Genomic DNA, 17946 nt, shown 5'->3' with positions numbered 1-17946 from the left:
AGTCACCGGTCGCCCAGTCTTCGCCGCCGTGGCGTCCAGTTCGAGGAACAGCGACCGAGACTTCCTGCTGATCCCTGTGTAACATCGATCGATTTATCTCGAAACAGTGTTCGCAAAGTATCGGTTTGCAAGAGCAAATAACAGATACAGAGTAAAGAAGATGCCTAGAGCTAGTGCACTTCCACTTATACGACCTATACGATATCTATCTTGAGAGCACGCTCTAGGTACGATCTTTCTAGCGCACATGGTAGCAAATTCAGCGGTCAGTCGCCGCTGGCAGTTTTCGACCGCCGATCCATGTGGCTAATTACATTTAACGGGTTCTAAATATACGTTGGTTCGCGGGGCAAAATGCACCTGCTGCGATCACTTCCTCGTCAGCCTTCTCCGGTTTCGGTTTGCTGTCCGTCTCGTCGTCGGACGCAGCGATGGGCTCGCCTCGTTCGAATCGTTCTTTGATGGAACGAGCGTGGGTCGAGTGTTGGATCTCTTCGGCCGCATTGATCTTCGTCACGCGTTCGCTTCCGGCTACCGCTTGCTGATACATCTCCTTCATTTTACCCTGTTTGCCCTGCAACAGAAATCGAGTCTTCCGTTAGCTACACGAAATACCCTTTGATCTCGTTTCTCCGAGACGATGATAAATCTTTCCACAAAGATATATTATAGTACTGTTCAAAATTGTCCGGACACTTGCGTATTTTTGGCAACGCGTAACGCAATTACAGGATCGCGAGTGGGAATTACGCGTTGATAAACGATTTTCTCGCGCGTTTAGAAATAGATAGTAACAATTTACGCGTTTCGATTCGTACGTTTCACCAACGATTCGTACAACGTTGTTACAAACCTATCAAAGCGTTCGATTACTTACGAGCGATACCTTCTTTCCTTGGAAAAAAGTTGTCAATTTTCACTTTCTACCTTCTTTCTATCACTTCCTCGTTAACTTGTCCTTTCCACGTTTTCCTCGTTGATCGGTCGATTATTATTTCCACTTTATTATTATCATTTCTACGTTCTCTTTATCAACCGACCACCTAATCGTTATTTCCATGTTCTCTTTCTCCATCGATCGCTAGTTTCCTGTTCCTTTTCCTACCTCGCTGTTATATCTTTCCGATCCTCTCGTTAATTAATTACCAGCTTCTACGACTTCTCGTCAATCGATCGCCAGGTTGCCAGGTTAAGTCGTTGCGCTTTGTCTCGAAAATGTCAGATCTACGATGGTTGATCGAGCAACCGACCAAACGAGCAAAATCATTCGCAATTGCGATGCGTTCCTCCGTAATCGTTACAGTGCACATGTTACTCGGCGTCAAAGCTCGTTGTAAAGAGAGAATGCGTGCGCTACATTTCCTTCTCTCCAAGTTTTTCTGCGTCTACGTCTAATGGGCTCGATGCCATTACCCCCGCACTACATCGCCGGCGATTTAGATGCTCTGGAAACGATGTCGAACGCCCCGCGCTCATCGTTTCTTCCTCGAAACGCGGAATTAAACGAATGCTAACGGTTCAACGAGCCCGAAAACGAACGCGATTTTACCATGAACAATCTCGAACGAATTCCAGCGATCTCCTCCTTCCTCGCCTCTCGCTGAACTTCGCGTCTCCCTTGCTGACTGGTCGTCTCCCAGCGATTCTTTATGTCGTCCATTTTTGTGAAGCTGATGGGACGCTCGCGGGTCGCGCGTTTCGCCTTCACGATCTCGTTGTCCAGCTCTGTGAAACACGAATAATTTGAGAAGTTACACTTCCATTTGGAATTAATCGCACGCTATTGTTCGACGTTACAACTCCAAGGTATACTTTGATGTCGTCATTCGAAGACTGCGATCGAAAGTTGTAGTTCGTCGTTTTAACATTGCAATGGTACAATAAATGATAATTCAGTGTTACGATTGAAACTTGTACGTTTGAGGTTGTAATTCGTAGTTATAATTCGATGCTATAATTTGATGTTATAATTCCAAGTTGCAATTCGACGTTCTAATTGGAAATTATAATTTCTAGTTATAATTCTCTGTTACGATTCCAACTTATAATTCGAAGTTGTAATTCGTCGTCGTAGTTGGAACTTTTCATTCAAGAGAAAAGATTATTCGTTATACTCTCAGGATTGTTCGACGTTGTTTGATTAATCTGGATTCGTTAAATTCGTTCAAGCGATTGGAAATTTCCAAATACCGGAGCAATTAATAATTCTGACGTTAATAGCGCGGTAAATATTCCAATATCGTAGACACGAACAGAAACGTTTTTCAAATTCGATAAAGAGTTTAGCAAAGGTCGTATTATCGAGCAAAGAACAAGACGATGAAGGAAGGAAAGATCGTATAAAGAAAATAATTTCATCAGCTAAGGAATTCTTCCACGGATCGAATTTAATTCGCTCGATCTTGTGGAAAATCGCTTATAGCACTTGACGATAAAACGTTATTTCGTAGCTGTCAAACCGCCACGCGAAGCTTTTCCGATGACGCTATTCCCATCGAGTACAAGGAGAAAGCTTGCAAAAAGAGCTGCCTCTCTCGCGGAAATACGGCAGCCTTCAATCGGAGCAAAGGGAACGCAGTGAGAGAGGGGAAAAGCCTGAGAGAAGAGCTGGAAACATCGGACTACGTAAAGTCTCGATTTCAATTAAATGTTTCTTCGTTTCCTCACCCTCCGTTTCCTCCGCTTCTTCATCCTCCTCGCTCTCGCTCGACTCTTCGTAAGGGATTCCATTCAGAGATTCGTCCGCTACTCCGATATCCATGCCCTTGGCTTGGAATCTGGACAAAAAGACGTACAAAGTAGTCACAAACATTTCGACGAATTTTAATTGCCTGGCGCACGAGCAACGCCGACACACGTGCCTGTTCACGATGTTCTTTTATGCACTGGCTTATGGCCACGAGAAAAGATCGCTGATCGATCAAACACGATCTTGTCGCAATCACGGGTGCGTTAGCAAATTCATCGTTCGCCCTACTATTTTATGTTCGTAAAGTCTGCGCTTGCACATTCTCCAGCGATGCAGATATTTAGGAGATATTTAGTACGTTTGATATTTCATCGCGTTACTTAATCGCCAGTCTTTCGTGTTTGCGATACTTTCTTCGGTTAACGAGCTACGTCGTTTCTTTCTTCTTAGTCTATTGGAACATCGAGTCGCATTTACGATACGGATGGCACGCGTTTCCAGTATCAGCTTTAATTTTTTAATCAGTTTCGATTCTTTAGCGAGGGACAAATTGCATGGAGAAATTCTTTCCGACTGTTGCTTCTAAACGAGAATGAGAAAGGCCATGTTAAAGGATATTTAAAAAGCTGCAACGCTGCACGTATTTTCATCGTTGAACCATCGATCCTTCAAGCTACGGGTAATATTTTTACGTACTTTATATCCGACGCAATGCTACGGTTGTAAACAGCTTCGTCTACCAACTTGCTATCGAAACGAATCGTAAAGTAAAAAGTTGGAAACGCGACATAAATGAAAAAGAAGAATTCGATTAAAAAGAAGGATGATAAGTTAAAAGATTATCAGCGTTCCGAGAAAAACGTCGAGTGGTTGGAGTCACAGAGTCCTCGTTGTGTCCAACTGGTGGAAACGAATCTGTGTCACGGCTGAGAACCATCTCCTCGACCCACGATGCCATCGTATATGGCCGTTGGAACAAGAGAGGAGAGAGTGAGGCCAGGAGAACGATACGACGAGCTGAATAACGTAGGTGACTCTACCGAAACGATGGATTACTCACTTGGCGAGCTTGCTTAAGATACTGGGAGACCTCTTGACAGCGATCTGCGACGGCGACCTTTCGATCTCGTTGGTCTCCGTACCGGCCTTCTCGAACACTTGAAACCGGGACTTCACGTTCAGGCTCGACAACTCCTCGAGACCCAGGTCCGGTTTGTCTGAGGCTGTAACGGAGATTAAATAATATTTTTCTTTCGTCCGATATTCTCGTAAGACGGTAATCCCGCCACTATATATCGCGTACATCGATGATACGCTGTTGTCGATGCGATGGTTATGATTTCTAATGGCCCAGTAGGCGACTTTGTTCTCTGAATGCGTTCGGGAGTCTAGTCAAGCTGTGATAAAATCGTTGAGTTCGCTCTAAAGAGGTTTTACCGGGCGAGTTAGTCGTTTGGGGACGGAGTGAATCGGTTCACGACGATCTCGTGTCCGCTGTGCTTGAGAAACAATTCTTATTTCTCGATCATACGTGTCTCGTAACGCATTCGCAGCTAATAATTTAAATCTTAATAGTTTCAATGTTAAGGAATTCTCGTATGGAAAGGCAACGTTTCTGTTATTAAGATAAAGACGCGATAAGAGAGATACGAGAACGTATCCTAATTACAAATTCGCTTGATACTCGCATTAAGTATTTTTTACGATTGTTCCACCGCGGGCTCGAGATCGTCGTCATGCAACGATGATTTTGTCTCGCTACTCGACGTTACAGCATCCTCGCACTCCACAACGAAATGAAGAATTAATCAAACCAAAAAACCGATTAGGGTATGAAAGAAGAAAAACAAAATAAAAAATTATGATAATACAAATGCGTATGTCGTTGTTAACGATAAATCAGCGGTATTAAAATGGGTGCAATCTGCAAAACGGTTAGGCAACTGTTAGAAAATCCACTCTTGGACGACTTTAGTCGTCGCTTGGTCGCACACTACCACCAGTCAGAACTATTACCTCTGACCACATCAGGCGGCAGCTCTTTCGGCTCGTTCTCCCGTATGATCAGCTCCGGCTTTCGAGGTCGCACTACGAAGTTCACAAGACATCTCTTTGTTGCATTAACGATCTCTCTGCATTTACGTGTAATTATATAGAGGGAGGAAACGACTGGAGGAACGGGAGAATAGAGGGGAAGGAGAGCAATTTTCAGTGACTACGTTAAAGAGGGGGACCTGAGCGTTGGGTGCCGCGCACGATATACGAGAGTTTATTTCACCCATTCGTCCGTAACGTCGATCGTATTTCCTTCGACCAAAGGCAAACCCTCCATTTTTTTCTCATTGTTATTTATTTTACGACGCGTAATCTATCGCTTCGTTATTCTCTATGGAAAATTGGAAAAACAGATCTCGTTCGTTCCTGTTCTTTCAATCCTTTGACAGCGCGATAACAAAGTAACCAAGAATTTAGAACGAACCACTTGGAAATAAATAACTGTTAATAATAATTATAATTTAATAATAATAATAACTGTTAATAATAATAATTGTTCCCGTGAGATTTTCCTACGATATGAAATTTTTTTTTATTTGGAAGTAATTTACAATCAATTCTCATTGGGAATTATAAGTAAATTATTCTAGCGTGGTACTATAACGCGAGTAATAAATGATTATCGTATGTTTGATTCTAGCTGAATCTAATGTTTAAAAATCTAGAGGGTAATGTCTTTTTAGCCTGCGGATCTGATCCGTCGTGTCACGTAACTGAGTAACTAGTGGGTTTTGGTGGTTGTTAATTCTTATGTTATATCTATTACTGGATTTGGATATTTCTTCTTTAACTATAGGTATCTATATATATATATATATATATATAGAGCGGTGGTATTTGTAGCACTGTATCGTATATTTACTTGCTGTTGAAGGGTTAACCTCGCGAATCTTTAAAGTCTACAGCGTCGACACATCGTAAGAATCTGTCTGTTACGATTTTTAAATCCAACGTTTGTGTCACGAGTGCAGCGAAAAAAAAGAGGTACGTATTAAGAAGAAAGAAGAAAGAAATTGTCACGTAGTGGTGATTTCCAGCGAGAGAAGGCGGTGATATCAAAGCGACGAGAAAGATTCGCGGAGATTAGATCGGAGGCTATTTTAAGGCGAGTTCCGCCTACGACTAGCAGAGCTTGAGGTGAACGTGGCGTAAACGGTGTGGTGTGATCGACTTACCAGGCTCGTCGGACTCTTCAACCGGTTTCGGTTGGAAGAGTTCCTTGAAGTGTGGCTTACAGTAAAGCGTGCTCTCGTGGCTCTCGTAATTGTCCACGTTAAGCTGCTTGCTACACTGCACGCACCGGAAGCAATTCTTGTGCCAAACTAGACCCTCGGCCTTTGTCTGTTCCATTTGGAAGACGACCTTGCCGCAGCTACGGCAATTGGGATTCGTGTCGCCGTTTTGACCCACCTGCCGTCAAATTCCATTATTCCTTTACCGATCCTCCACTTTTTCCTCGCTCTTTTATTTTTCACCCGTATCATCATCTCGTTCCCTTTAACCGGCCTGTTTTCCTTGTCCCAATTACTCCGATCGGATCCGAGCAAACTGGCAGATTGCGGGAACGAGTTGACAACTCGAACGCGATACCACAGTCTTTAAAGAGGATATTTACATCTTTATGCTCTGCGTTATATCACTTCTGAGAAGCGTATCGCGTCATTACGCGTTATTAAAGCAACAATTTTGCAATAATTCGAGTAAACCAACAGAGACTAAACAAAGATCAAGTACTTGTTCGGACTTATCGTAAACTGAACCACAGATATTCGCGGTAAGAAACTTTTGTATTTTTCGATACGAGATCGATAAATTTTCACCTCTTCTAGCAAGTACGATCTAAATATTACCCCTTCGTTTATCTACACTTTGGTTAAGCCGACGATAAAGATCTTCCTTTAAGACGAAGATGAAAGAAAGATGTAGCCAGTGTGTACTCGTATATTAATAGCACCGGATGCCGTAACTTCCTGTGACAAACTAATATTTCGAAGAAGAAAATGGTAGCTTTTTATAATTAAAAGGTTAATCCTTCAGCCGGGATTTTCTTTTCGACCGATCAGCTCCTTTGTGTTTGCTCGGCTATGAGAGGAAAAGTGGACGAGCTGAAACGATCGATTCCACGCCAACAGCTCGAAACAGGAAGGCTATTTACGCGCTCTTCGCGGCTGAAGGGTTAAGTACGTCAATGTTAAAGTATCCAGAGGAGGAGAGAGAGAGAGAGAGAGAGAGAGAGAGAGAGAGAGAGAGAGAGAGAGAGAGAGAGAGAGAGAGAGAGAGAGAGAGAGAGAGAGAGAGAGAGAGAGAGAGAGAGAGAGAGAGAGAGAGAGAGAGAGAGAGAGAGAGAGAGAGAGAGAGAGAGAGAGAGAGAGAGAGAGAGAGAGAGAGAGAGAGAGAGAGAGAGAGAGAGAGAGAGAGAGAGAGAGAGAGAGAGAGAGAGAGAGAGAGAGAGAGAGAGAGAGAGAGAGAGAGAGAGAGAGAGAGAGAGAGAGAGAGAGAGAGAGAGAGAGAGAGAGAGAGAGAGAGAGAGAGAGAGAGAGAGAGAGAGAGAGAGAGAGAGAGAGAGAGAGAGAGAGAGAGAGAGAGAGAGAGAGAGAGAGAGAGAGAGAGAGAGAGAGAGAGAGAGAGAGAGAGAGAGAGAGAGAGAGAGAGAGAGAGAGAGAGTGCGGGAGCTTACGGCGTTCAGCTGCTGTTGCACTTTGCCCGCGTCGATCGAACGCACATGCAGCACCGTCTTCTTGCTGAGGGCGTCGAATTTATTGAAGCTCGACTTCTGTAAACACAAACAGTGCACGCGTCAAACGAGAAGTGCTCGAAAGCCTTCAGCCCTGGTCTTGTCGTCGAGGGAGAATACCTCGTGAATGTGTGCGCGCTTCGATCTAGTCCGAAGCTTGTTCAGCGTGAGCATGAAAGCGTGTCTCGCTGATCGGAGAGAAGTATAAGCGGAGTTTCCTTTATTTCATTTGCTTTATGCGAATAGTTTTAGTTTTCTGCGAATTTAAAGGATATGCGAATTTTCAAAGATAAATCGTGCCCACGGTGAACGTTCTTATTACGTGGTAAAACTAGGACGCTTCGTGCGAGTGTTGGGTGCGCTCCAAAAAGCTTCCCAAACGGTACAGAACGAGAGGACTAAAGGTAGCTTCACACGGAGACAAGCTACGACGCGAAAGTAAAATAAGAGAGGCTGCTACAGTTACCGTCAGAAATATTCGAACAATAAAAAAATTGAACTACGACAGCGTCGAATCGTGTTCTTTTTCCGCGCAACGTTATTTGTCGCGTTTATTTATACAGCATACAGCGTGACATAGATTAACCGAAATCGCATTCCGTTGTTCGACGCCTCCAAAGCTAATACACGTGCCATCTGTATCATACGCGTATCACGATCCACGTATCTCCGTGTGGAAGTAGCCTAAGGAATCGTCCAATCGTTTGCAGATCCAGCAGATTGAAACGAAAATCGCAGAAACATCTAATTTTTACAATGTCTACTACGTATTAGCGCTACGTCGAATAACAAACTGATATGATAAACCGAACGAAACAAAACTTTCGTTTCAATCGAATTACCAGATAGACTCGAGCAATTTGTAAGGGGCACTACGATCTTGTTCAACGAAGTGATCAAAAGTAGAAGCAAAACTTGTTTGTCAAACATTTGGCGGAGAAATAATAATAGATGGATGCTGAGAAATGAAGCTGCGTTCGAAGAACGGCGTGGCAGGCGAGAAGCGTTGGAGAATAAGAAGAAAAGTGAGGATAGATAAAACCTTGGTGCGAATCGACCGTATTTGTGGTTATGTGTTTCGGGGGTCTTACCTCGAGCTTCGGTCGATCCGTGTCCTTACCCTCGCTCGTTAAGTTTGCCAAACTACAGTAGGAAGCCCTCTGTCCCGAGGTCGGTTTCGTAAGTTTTCGATTAAGGTTTCATGCATTCCGGGGCCGGGGAAGGCACCGAACAAAAAGAAAGAAACAGCACGGGCTGCGGGTTAGTGTCGTGTGGTAAATATTCGAAGCGCTACCTTCGTTCTAGAGTTGGAGAGATTCAGCGGTTGGCGGTCTCTGGAATTCCCTCTCCCCTTTCTTTTTTTGCTTGCCAGACGCAAGGCGAATTACTTGAGCTAATATTCTACAGCTGTTTACCTTCCACCACGCTTCCTATTGTTATCTCTTTCAATTCTTTACTTTTCCAGATATTTTCTGTTTTTCTTTCTGCTTCTTTCTTTGCTCTTCGCGACGTCTCCTTCTTTTATCTTTTACATTGTATTTGCTTTCGAAGATTTTATTCTTGAAGCGTGGTAGGAAACAGGTAAGTATACACACATCGATACAAAAGTAGCGTAGATGTAGATTTTCGCGTTTGAAAAATGTTGTTAGAAAAGACGCGAGAATTTTATAACGCGTAGAGACAGTTCTGATTTACGTTTACACCACGGACTTTTATGCGTTCACGGGAAACGCGAAAGCGCAGAAATGCACGCGCCGCAGGTGATATTCGCAGATCGCGTGTAATGTTCCAGTGTAATACCTTTTGCAGCGTTTATCGCGTAAAACGATTCTCCAACTGTGTTTTCGTATTTTTAATCGTCTTCGCGAAAATATAAAAGTGCGCGAAACGACCGCGATCTACCAAGCTCCATCGAAACTGGTAGATTTTAAACTTGTATCAGATCTTCGACTTTTCTTTTACCTTTACCGTTGCATCGTTCGGTACATAGAAGATCCATAGAATATTCTCCTATTGGAGAAAAAGCGTTGACCGAAGGAATTAGACTGAGCCAGCTCGCAGGCGAAATCTTAGCGTACCACAGGCCTGTGTTAACTAAATTTCCAGTCGAGCAAGAGAATCGTTAACTGATAAACAAACCACAGCGCTGGGTACGCGCTAACGTGACCGAATTGGCAGAGAAGCGCCTTAAAAGGTTGTCGGTCGCCAATTGGTCGATACAAAATCGTCGCCAACCGCTGCATCGCCAAAGAGAAAGAAAAGAGGACGAAGGAGAGAGAAGAAGAAAAGAAACGAGAGGGGCGAACCACGGAGACAGCTGGAATTGTTTCCCGGGCTTGAGCTTCGCTCGAATAGCCTTTCTTTTTGGCACGGACCCGGCCCGATGCTTTCTCCGACACGACGCGAATACGTCTTTTTCATCCGTTCTCCAGCCGGATCTATGCATATTGAAATTTCAAAGTTTCTCCGCCAATTTTGTCGATACGCACTGTTACGTAGCCGATAATTGTAAATTATTGAAAAAAAAAAGAAAAGAAAAGATGATAGAGATCGATGAAAAAATTAAAAAACAGGCTTCTTCGTGCTCGTTAAAAAAAAAAGAAGAAAAAAGGAAAGAGCGATAGAACGAGTCGGAACTGAGACGATTTCACTGAGTATGTGCAGCGGAGGCTACGATGCCAAGGAATTATGTCACTCGTCTCGAAATCCGTAACCGGATAACCGATAAACGACGGATACACGCGGCGAAAAACTCGTAAGACCTCGATTCTCGGCCATTGCTGGCTACACAAAGTGGGGCAAATGAGTAGTAGGTTATTATCAAAGCCGGCCCTCCCTTAAATGGAGAGACAGCATTCGCGGCGTTACGGCGACCGACTGCACGGCAAAACGCTTCGGCATCTTCGACGACGGCGCGGCGCGGCGCGGCGTACTCGAGCGAATCGCTCACGTGCACTCGGGAAATTCTTCGATCCATCCTTTCTACGAGTTGCTTATTTTTGGCACAAGACGAGCATACGATGATTCTACGATAAGATTATAATTACGAAATCGTAAAAAAGAAAATTAAACGTCGGACTGTAGCGACGTTATTCTTTGTACTCACATCGTATAGAGGCACATGAAAATATTTGAACGTTTATCGCAGAGGATTTTCATAGATCGAAGATTTTAACAATTGAAGATAATTGTTCTATATGTGTACGCGGTATCGGGTCGTTTTTCTACTTTTTCTCCTTTGTATTCTTTTTGTTCGACGAGAATAGCAAAGATGAAACATTCCAGCAGTCCCCGATGTCGTCCAACAGGTTCACGAAAGGTACTTACGAGGGCCTTGACCGACACCCCGGTGAAGACTAGCGCGTCTTTGGTGAACTTCGAGTAACCCTTCTCGCATACTCGCAGATCACCCAGCGACCTTGCTTTCTACGATCGTTGGGAGCGTCAATGGGAAGTCAGATTAGCAGCGAGTTGCGGATAGTTTCGCGGAGTGGCGAGCTTCGTGAACTTATTTATCTCGGAAGACCTTCTGGTCCGTGTATTTTCCAATTTTTATAAATTCAACTTCGAAACGTTATCACGCGACAGAGTTTTGCTTCGATATTGCCATCTTCTAACGATAACATCGCAATATTATTTGCGGTGTTAACCAAACGATAACCTTTTCATTTTTCTTCTAACAAAAGGTGTTATCGCATCTGTTCGACGTTATTACATTCCCAAAGAGATACAAACGTACCAAGGCGAAATATCATCCACGATAACGATATGTTACGAAAGTTTTTCAGGATTAAAGAGACAGAGAGGTTTTAACGAACGTCACAAAGCTCGCACTCGTTATGCGATTAGTATGCTGTTACGATAATCAGGATAAATTATTTGTTTGTCGTTCGGTTAATCCTATTGCCACACATCGCGAAGCGAAATAACGGAAGTTCGAAGTAGCTCATGCAGTAATAACTGTTAATAGGGCTGTCATTCCTCTGTCGTACCACGAAACATCGAATGCCGAGCAACATGCTCGCGAACAACTCCAATTAGCTCGAGAGCGAATTGAACCGATTCAACGTTTCTACTTTTCCATCGACGCGGTCAGCCAAAAAAAAAAACGAACTCAAAAATTGGGACTTATGCTATATAGCGATTTTTCAGGGAAGACAAAAAAAAAAACATGAAGAACTTTGTCGATCTATCGTTGCGAAATTGACCATGGGTTCTCGTTACGTGCTCGTTAACCCTCGACTACGAAGGTTCTTCTCTCGGATACCGAATCATCTTTTCAAATTACCCACACCATCTCGTTCAGGCTCGCCTTCCGTCGTTCCGTTAGTCGGAGGTTAACAAAGCGAAGGAAACACCTGACAAGTGGCAACGGGTTATTTTCCATACGTGCCGCGAATATTTTTAGGCAATTAGAGTCTGTGTCGAGGGTTAATGCTGCTCTCTTCCAAGTGTATTACTTAAGCGAGTAGTTCACACAGAATACGCGAGATGATACGCGAAGCGAGTCGAAAGTTTATTTGAAATTGTTCATCGCACATATCGAATTCGTCTTAGTTTGCCACTATTAGACCGCGAATATTTACGCATTCGTGAGAATTTCGATCGATATAATATTTAATCGTCTGTGGTATCCAACAGATTCTACGATTTTCTACATAGATGCCGCCGTCTTAATTCTGTAAATGAGATTTGCATAGAAATTTACGCGATCTAACTACAATTTCCACTCGCCAGGGATGAACTACCCTCTTAAAATAGTCGCTTGCGGATCATTTATAACATCTTAGCTAGAAATAACGAAAATTGAAACGCGAAAATGGGTGGCAAGATGATTAAATATACAAACCTCTTCGGTGTCCATGGCGTGATTGGTTTTCCCGTACGCAGTCTGATCGCCGTCGCTCATGTTCGAGATGTCGCCAAAGCTACGACACTGTTAGTGACAAAATAACAACTGACAAAGTGTAATTCGACAGCCATTAAAGCGGTTTTCTTTTGTCGTTTCAGCCGCGCGAACAAGCGTTCGTTATATAAGAAGACGGCCGTTAAAAGAGTGACAACGAATAAATCTGATAAACGACGCTAATCGTCAATCACGCGACATAAAATAGTCGATTAGAAGATACGTACGAAAAATTAGAAAGACTAAAAGTAAGTGGCTTAATTATGGTTTTTTTTCCATACTTACCAACTGTTTGATCGACACGCCAGTCGCGATCTTTTCCTTCGTACATCGATCTTGCTCGTTTCGAGTCGCCTCCGATACATAATTCTGTGTCTGCATGCACAAAATACAATGCACAGGGTACAAAGCTAATCACATGCGACTGGATATACGGTGATTCATAGTCTACTTGGGCTATTTCGATCGGACTTCTACTATCGTCATTGCAGAGAAACCTCGATATATCACGATACTCGTGGGTGATTACATCGTTACATTCGCTATACATGCAGGATAATTTACGAGTAACAATTTAACAAAGGAATTGATTAGCAATTTCTCTACCTCTGCTGTTTCTATATCAGAGAACGCCCGAAGCGTTCTCTTTGTACTTTTCGATAGGATCAATAAATCAATGCTACTATTATGCGAATAAATACTTATCGACAAATTTATACAAGATTAATCTTTGTTGCTCCTCGACTATGTATCGGCAATAAATTAAACTACGAATTTTCATATTTCAACTTTCTTAATTTGATCGACAGTTACGGTCTCCGTTTCTAAGACCGGTTCTAAAAACAGACGTTCTTCGTCGCTATACGTCGATCTCGATCTCGAAGAAATCGTAAAAGTACCTCGTCGAGTTTACGGTTTTTCCACTTGGGACCGCGTTTCCTCGCTCGGACGATCACCGGACGAAGGAGAAAAAAAGATACGAAGAAAGAGTGGACGCACGCGAGACGAATTCCTCTTTGGCCGGTCGCGTGAACGGGATACGCGAGCCACGTGGCGAATTTACGTCGATCGTGCCTCGTGTAACGGGCAACCACGGGTTGAATCGAATCCGATCACGGACGATTTATCGGATCGCGACCGACTGTGCGACGAGGAAAAATTGCAGCCACTTTACGCGCTCGCGTGGAAAGTGTTTGAGACTTCACGATCTTAAGTTTCTGGCCGACGAAACTTACCAGAGATTTCACGTTCACGTTCGATAGATCGTCTTCGTCGGAGAAATCAAAGGTTTCCGGGTTCGTCTGCCGGGGACCGGGGTGCATGCTCGGCTCTTGCAAGTTAGAATTCTAACAAACAGACAAACACGCGCACACTGTACATGCAACACGGTTATACATTATCGTATCGTAGACAGAAACGATACAACGTATTTATTAGATTGTTCGAAAAGTTTCTTTCATTTCATAAGATGATAAAACAATTTCTGTTTTATATTATTTTATCGAATTAGGTTTAGATTGTTCGAAAAGTTTCTTTCATTTCATAAGATGATAAAACAATTTCTGTTTTATATTATTTTATCGAATTAGGTTGATCTATTTCGTTATATTTCTATTATTATGTTCGTGCATAATTCAATAAACAAAAAACATTGTGCGTCTATTATTTCCTTATAAAACGAAAGAAACTTTTCCGACAACCTAATACTACCGCGATAAGTAGTTCATATATTTGTAGATAGGTCAATTTTCCAAAGCACCTTTCACGATTACGAATTCATTTTTACTAATGCGAGTATTGTTATTAAATCAAAATATAGCATATACACATACGAATAACAACTACGATATACAGGGTGGTTGGTAACTGGTGGTACAAGCGGAAGATATGCAGGGTGGTTGGTAGCTGGTGGTACAAGCGGAAAGGAGGTGATTCTACGCGAAAAAAGAAGTCGAAAATATAGAATACAAATTTTTCGTTTGAGGCTTTGTTTTCGAAAAAATTGACTTTGAATTTTCGCTCTGTCGCCTGCACTTTATCACGTCTCGTTATAACGGATCTCACTGTAGATTTTTAAAAAAATTAAAAAAAAAATGTTCATTCTATATTTTCGACTTCTTTTTTCGCATAGAGTCACCCGCTTTCCGCTTGTACCACTAGTTACCAACCACCCTGTATAAGTAACAAGATATAACGTATATACGGTGTGATATAAATTATCAGTCGGTCAAAGCTTTCGTTTAAAACTACGTTATATCGTTTCCATCTGCTATACGTAGACGGTTAGGAGGATCAGGCGTGATATTCCCCTTTCGGCATTCCATAGTTGGAGAAGTTCTCGTCAGCGTTGAGAACTATTGGAAAAAATGCAGACTTTATCAGAAAGCAAAGAAGAGGCGGAACTTTAAATATCGATCTCCGGAAATGTTCAACTTCCGAGGAGCTTTCCTTTTAGAAGGAACTTCTACCGAAACTTCTTTCCAGACAGTCCATGTTCTTTGTCCGTGGACAACTAGCAAGTTGTTTTTCGACTTGGAGGGGAACTTTTCCGTGGACGAATCAAATTACTCAGAAACTTGCGACAAAAGGATACTGAAAAGGCTGCTCTTACGGGGAAATTCTTACCGAATGCTCGAAAAAGAAATTCGTCTCTTAAGAATGCCGTTGCGTGGAAAGATAGACCGATGCAAGCGAGAAATGTAAATGGAAAACGTAAATAGAAAACGTAAATGGAGAAGTAGAGGTACCGTTCTCGGCGTCGGTTAAAGTGAAAAGCCTGGAAACTATTGCTCGGAATCGGAAGCATGCAAATAAGGATTAAACAGGCTCTTCCGGTTTCTGCCAAGACCATCGTCTATCGACGTGGATGCTTCTTCGACGTCGCTAATTAACACGACATAACGGTTCATGCACATAATGTGTTTCTACCGGGTTTCTTCGTCAGTCGCGGGTTCCTCGGTCTCGATTCGATCGTCTCGACATCCGGCTGGCACCTTTTCTTGTCCGCAGGAAGAACATGCTCACGAGCGCACGACTCTTCTCGTTTGCGATTCGCGAACACGAGGTGTTAACAAAAAGAAAAAATAAAAAAAGAAAGAAAGCTGAACGGGACGAATGAAAGAAACGAAATTCAATGGCCGAAATTCTATCGTTATTTGCTTCCTCGGTACGTGAGAAATATAAAGTACGAGCGAGATATAGAGCCGACTCGCTGATCCACGACAACTGCTAGTTTATTGGATTGTCGGAAAAGTTCGCGTAGAGTTCGCGTTATAAATTTCTATCAAACGTTCACTCTTTTTTAACACTTTGTAGATGGCTGTACGGTGTTGTAGAAAATTTAAGGAACACGCTTTGGTGCGTTCACTCACCACAGAGATGTTCTCCTTTTCAAGCTCGTTCTTCTTGCTCTTTTTGGTCTTCTTTGTGCGAGGAGTGAGATTCGGCGAGGCATCGTTACCGGCGACGCCCTCGATCTTCTTCTTCTTCGTCTTGGTGCCAACCTTCGTGCCCGGCGAGGTTACCACGCTCGTGCTCGTTGTTATCGTTTCCTCTCGGCTTTCGCTCTGTGTTAACAGGCAGAAACAGATTTTTATTGCTTTATCGGCAGGGTTACCGATGAAATTCCTATTGGCTGCGTTCACAATCGTACGCGTATCGAAATTCATATCGAGATCTACGTCTGTATCCGTATTCGAGTAGAACGATCGTGTTAACTATAGTAACTTCTTCTGCCTCTATCCACGCATCGTCTTGGTTTTCTCTTAATACGCGTCCTCCAGCGGATAAAAACCTCGCGTAATCTGTAATCTCGGCTAAATTAGAGGATGTCGCTCCAACAGTTCCCCTAATGATATCCTGCGTGTTCCTTCGTGCGTCTTCCATCGACGCGCATCCGCAGGGAGAAACTCGAAAGTTACGAAATATCGAAAGTAGTATCGTTAATAACGATGTTCCGACGATACTGATATATACTCGCGCGGTAATTCGATCCTCTTATTCTTTCGAAAGTTTATAAATAAACGAATTTCTGATCAATAGTCGTAAACCGAGCAGCGATCGAGGAGCTTCTCTTTTTTTTTTCTAAAAATCGAGCAAATTGCATCGGATTTTAATCGGTAGTCTGATGGCCTACTAATTTGCATAGCGGAAAAGCGACACCCGGTATAATTTCGAGGCTCGAAAAATAGCTAATCTTGGAAAGTGGATCGAGCGTAAGTGTAACAGCACGCACGTTCGTGGAAACCGCTTTCCTTCAATTTCAGATAGTTTATCAAGATCGACGATAGTATCGACGCTCCTGCCGATATCTCTGGAATTTTGAATATTATTACGAATCGTAACGAGGATATATGGAGACATATCGTGGTAGATTTTTTCCCCGTAAAATTCTTAATGTATTCTCTTAGACGTATACGACGCGCAGCAATGTGCGTTGCATCGCGATCAATGAGCAAACTCGTCGAGGAAGAGCGAATGGTCGAGTTAACTAGATATTAACGATCGGCTAGATACGAATCGCGCAACAGAGCGATTTTACTGTCTAACAAGCGAATCGTGAAACAGGTGCACGAACCTTAGGAAACGCTGGAACTGACAAAATCTTCTCTGCGAGAAACATTCTGTAGAAACTCGTTGGAACGTCAAATTTATTTCGTACGCGATTTGACGATACTTTGGTTAGAAAGAGATGTTAAAATTAACGTGACAACGAGGTAGGTGTATTAAAATGGAAAGAAAGGATTGTCGGATAGCTACATTTTATCAAAAGCGGATCGCATTTGCGTCTTGAAGTTTACGTTTACGCTTATTACGTGGCAAATATTCTTCTCTCGGGACGTACGCTTATCGAATAACGTAATTGAAATAGAGTGAACTCGATGGAAAGATTCTATAAACTGTGACTGCCATAGTTTCGAAGATAAGTAAACGACACATTTACTAGCGTTTTAAATGCAACGCTGATCTCACGGCGATTTGTGTTCGCGGTCGTTGTGTCTAATGAATTTCCGTTTCTCGCGCCCGTAGCTCGCCACTGTCCTCTCGGTAAATCGATAAGGAAATCGTCCGAGTCCAACCATGCAATTTACGAAGACTACGTTTTATGGTGATTTTAAGGAACCCTGTTTTAATTGACGCGACTGGCAGTACAGTAATTAAATCGCTGATAAATATTCATAGATGGAGCCGAGCGGATCAGATCAGAACGCGATCTTAAACAAGATGTTAGTAAACATCGCACACTTTCCACACGATTAACATCTGCTGCGTAAGATTTGTCCGGCATTCTCTTCTTCTGTTTTTTAAATCTACTACAAATCTTTTTTAAACAGATATTCGAATTGCGAACTGCTAATTGAAAGAAAGATATATAGGAGTATAATTTAACAACTTTTCAAACATCGTGATTAATCGATTCATGCCGCTTGAAACGTTCCCACGGTTCCTTTTCATCGATCCTTTAATCGGAAAGACAAAATCACTTCAATTTTTATGAGAGAAAGATACGTCAACGATACGATTCTACGTTTGATAGTCTCTCGTATGTAGTTGTTTCTCTGT

At 42.7% G+C, this 17946-nt stretch overlaps 2 protein-coding genes across 20 annotated transcripts in view; one reads left to right on the top strand and one right to left on the bottom strand.

Moving 5' to 3' along the window:
* The window catches only part of LOC100743087 (erythroid differentiation-related factor 1), a 91640-nt gene that overhangs the window by 19328 nt on the left and 54366 nt on the right, over positions 1 to 17946 (top strand). The window lies entirely within an intron of this gene.
* Positions 1 to 17946, bottom strand: part of LOC100742929 (myosin-10) — a 76262-nt gene that overhangs the window by 12838 nt on the left and 45478 nt on the right. For 6 of the 19 annotated variants that reach the window (XM_033319972.1, XM_033319924.1, XM_012384129.3 and 3 more), the window contains 14 exons: positions 15756 to 15950; positions 13620 to 13730; positions 12670 to 12759; positions 12328 to 12414; positions 10806 to 10904; positions 8570 to 8638; positions 7422 to 7517; positions 5920 to 6154; positions 4706 to 4777; positions 3750 to 3912; positions 2668 to 2777; positions 1550 to 1725; positions 361 to 574; positions 28 to 74 (listed from right to left, as the gene is read on the bottom strand). In XM_033319972.1, coding sequence (XP_033175863.1) covers positions 28 to 74; positions 361 to 574; positions 1550 to 1725; positions 2668 to 2777; positions 3750 to 3912; positions 4706 to 4777; positions 5920 to 6154; positions 7422 to 7517; positions 8570 to 8638; positions 10806 to 10904; positions 12328 to 12414; positions 12670 to 12759; positions 13620 to 13730; positions 15756 to 15950 — 1764 coding nt within the window. The remainder of the gene's footprint in view (positions 1 to 27; positions 75 to 360; positions 575 to 1549; positions 1726 to 2667; positions 2778 to 3749; positions 3913 to 4705; positions 4778 to 5919; positions 6155 to 7421; positions 7518 to 8569; positions 8639 to 10805; positions 10905 to 12327; positions 12415 to 12669; positions 12760 to 13619; positions 13731 to 15755; positions 15951 to 17946) is intronic. The other 13 variants (XM_033319946.1, XM_033319949.1, XM_033319951.1 and 10 more) reach the window with 13 other exon arrangements.

The sequence above is a fragment of the Bombus impatiens genome, unplaced genomic scaffold (genome assembly GCF_000188095.3).
Source record: "Bombus impatiens unplaced genomic scaffold, BIMP_2.2 scf_0020, whole genome shotgun sequence".
In the NCBI taxonomy this organism is placed as follows: domain Eukaryota; kingdom Metazoa; phylum Arthropoda; class Insecta; order Hymenoptera; family Apidae; genus Bombus; species Bombus impatiens.
This window is presented reverse-complemented; position numbering and strand designations above follow the sequence as displayed.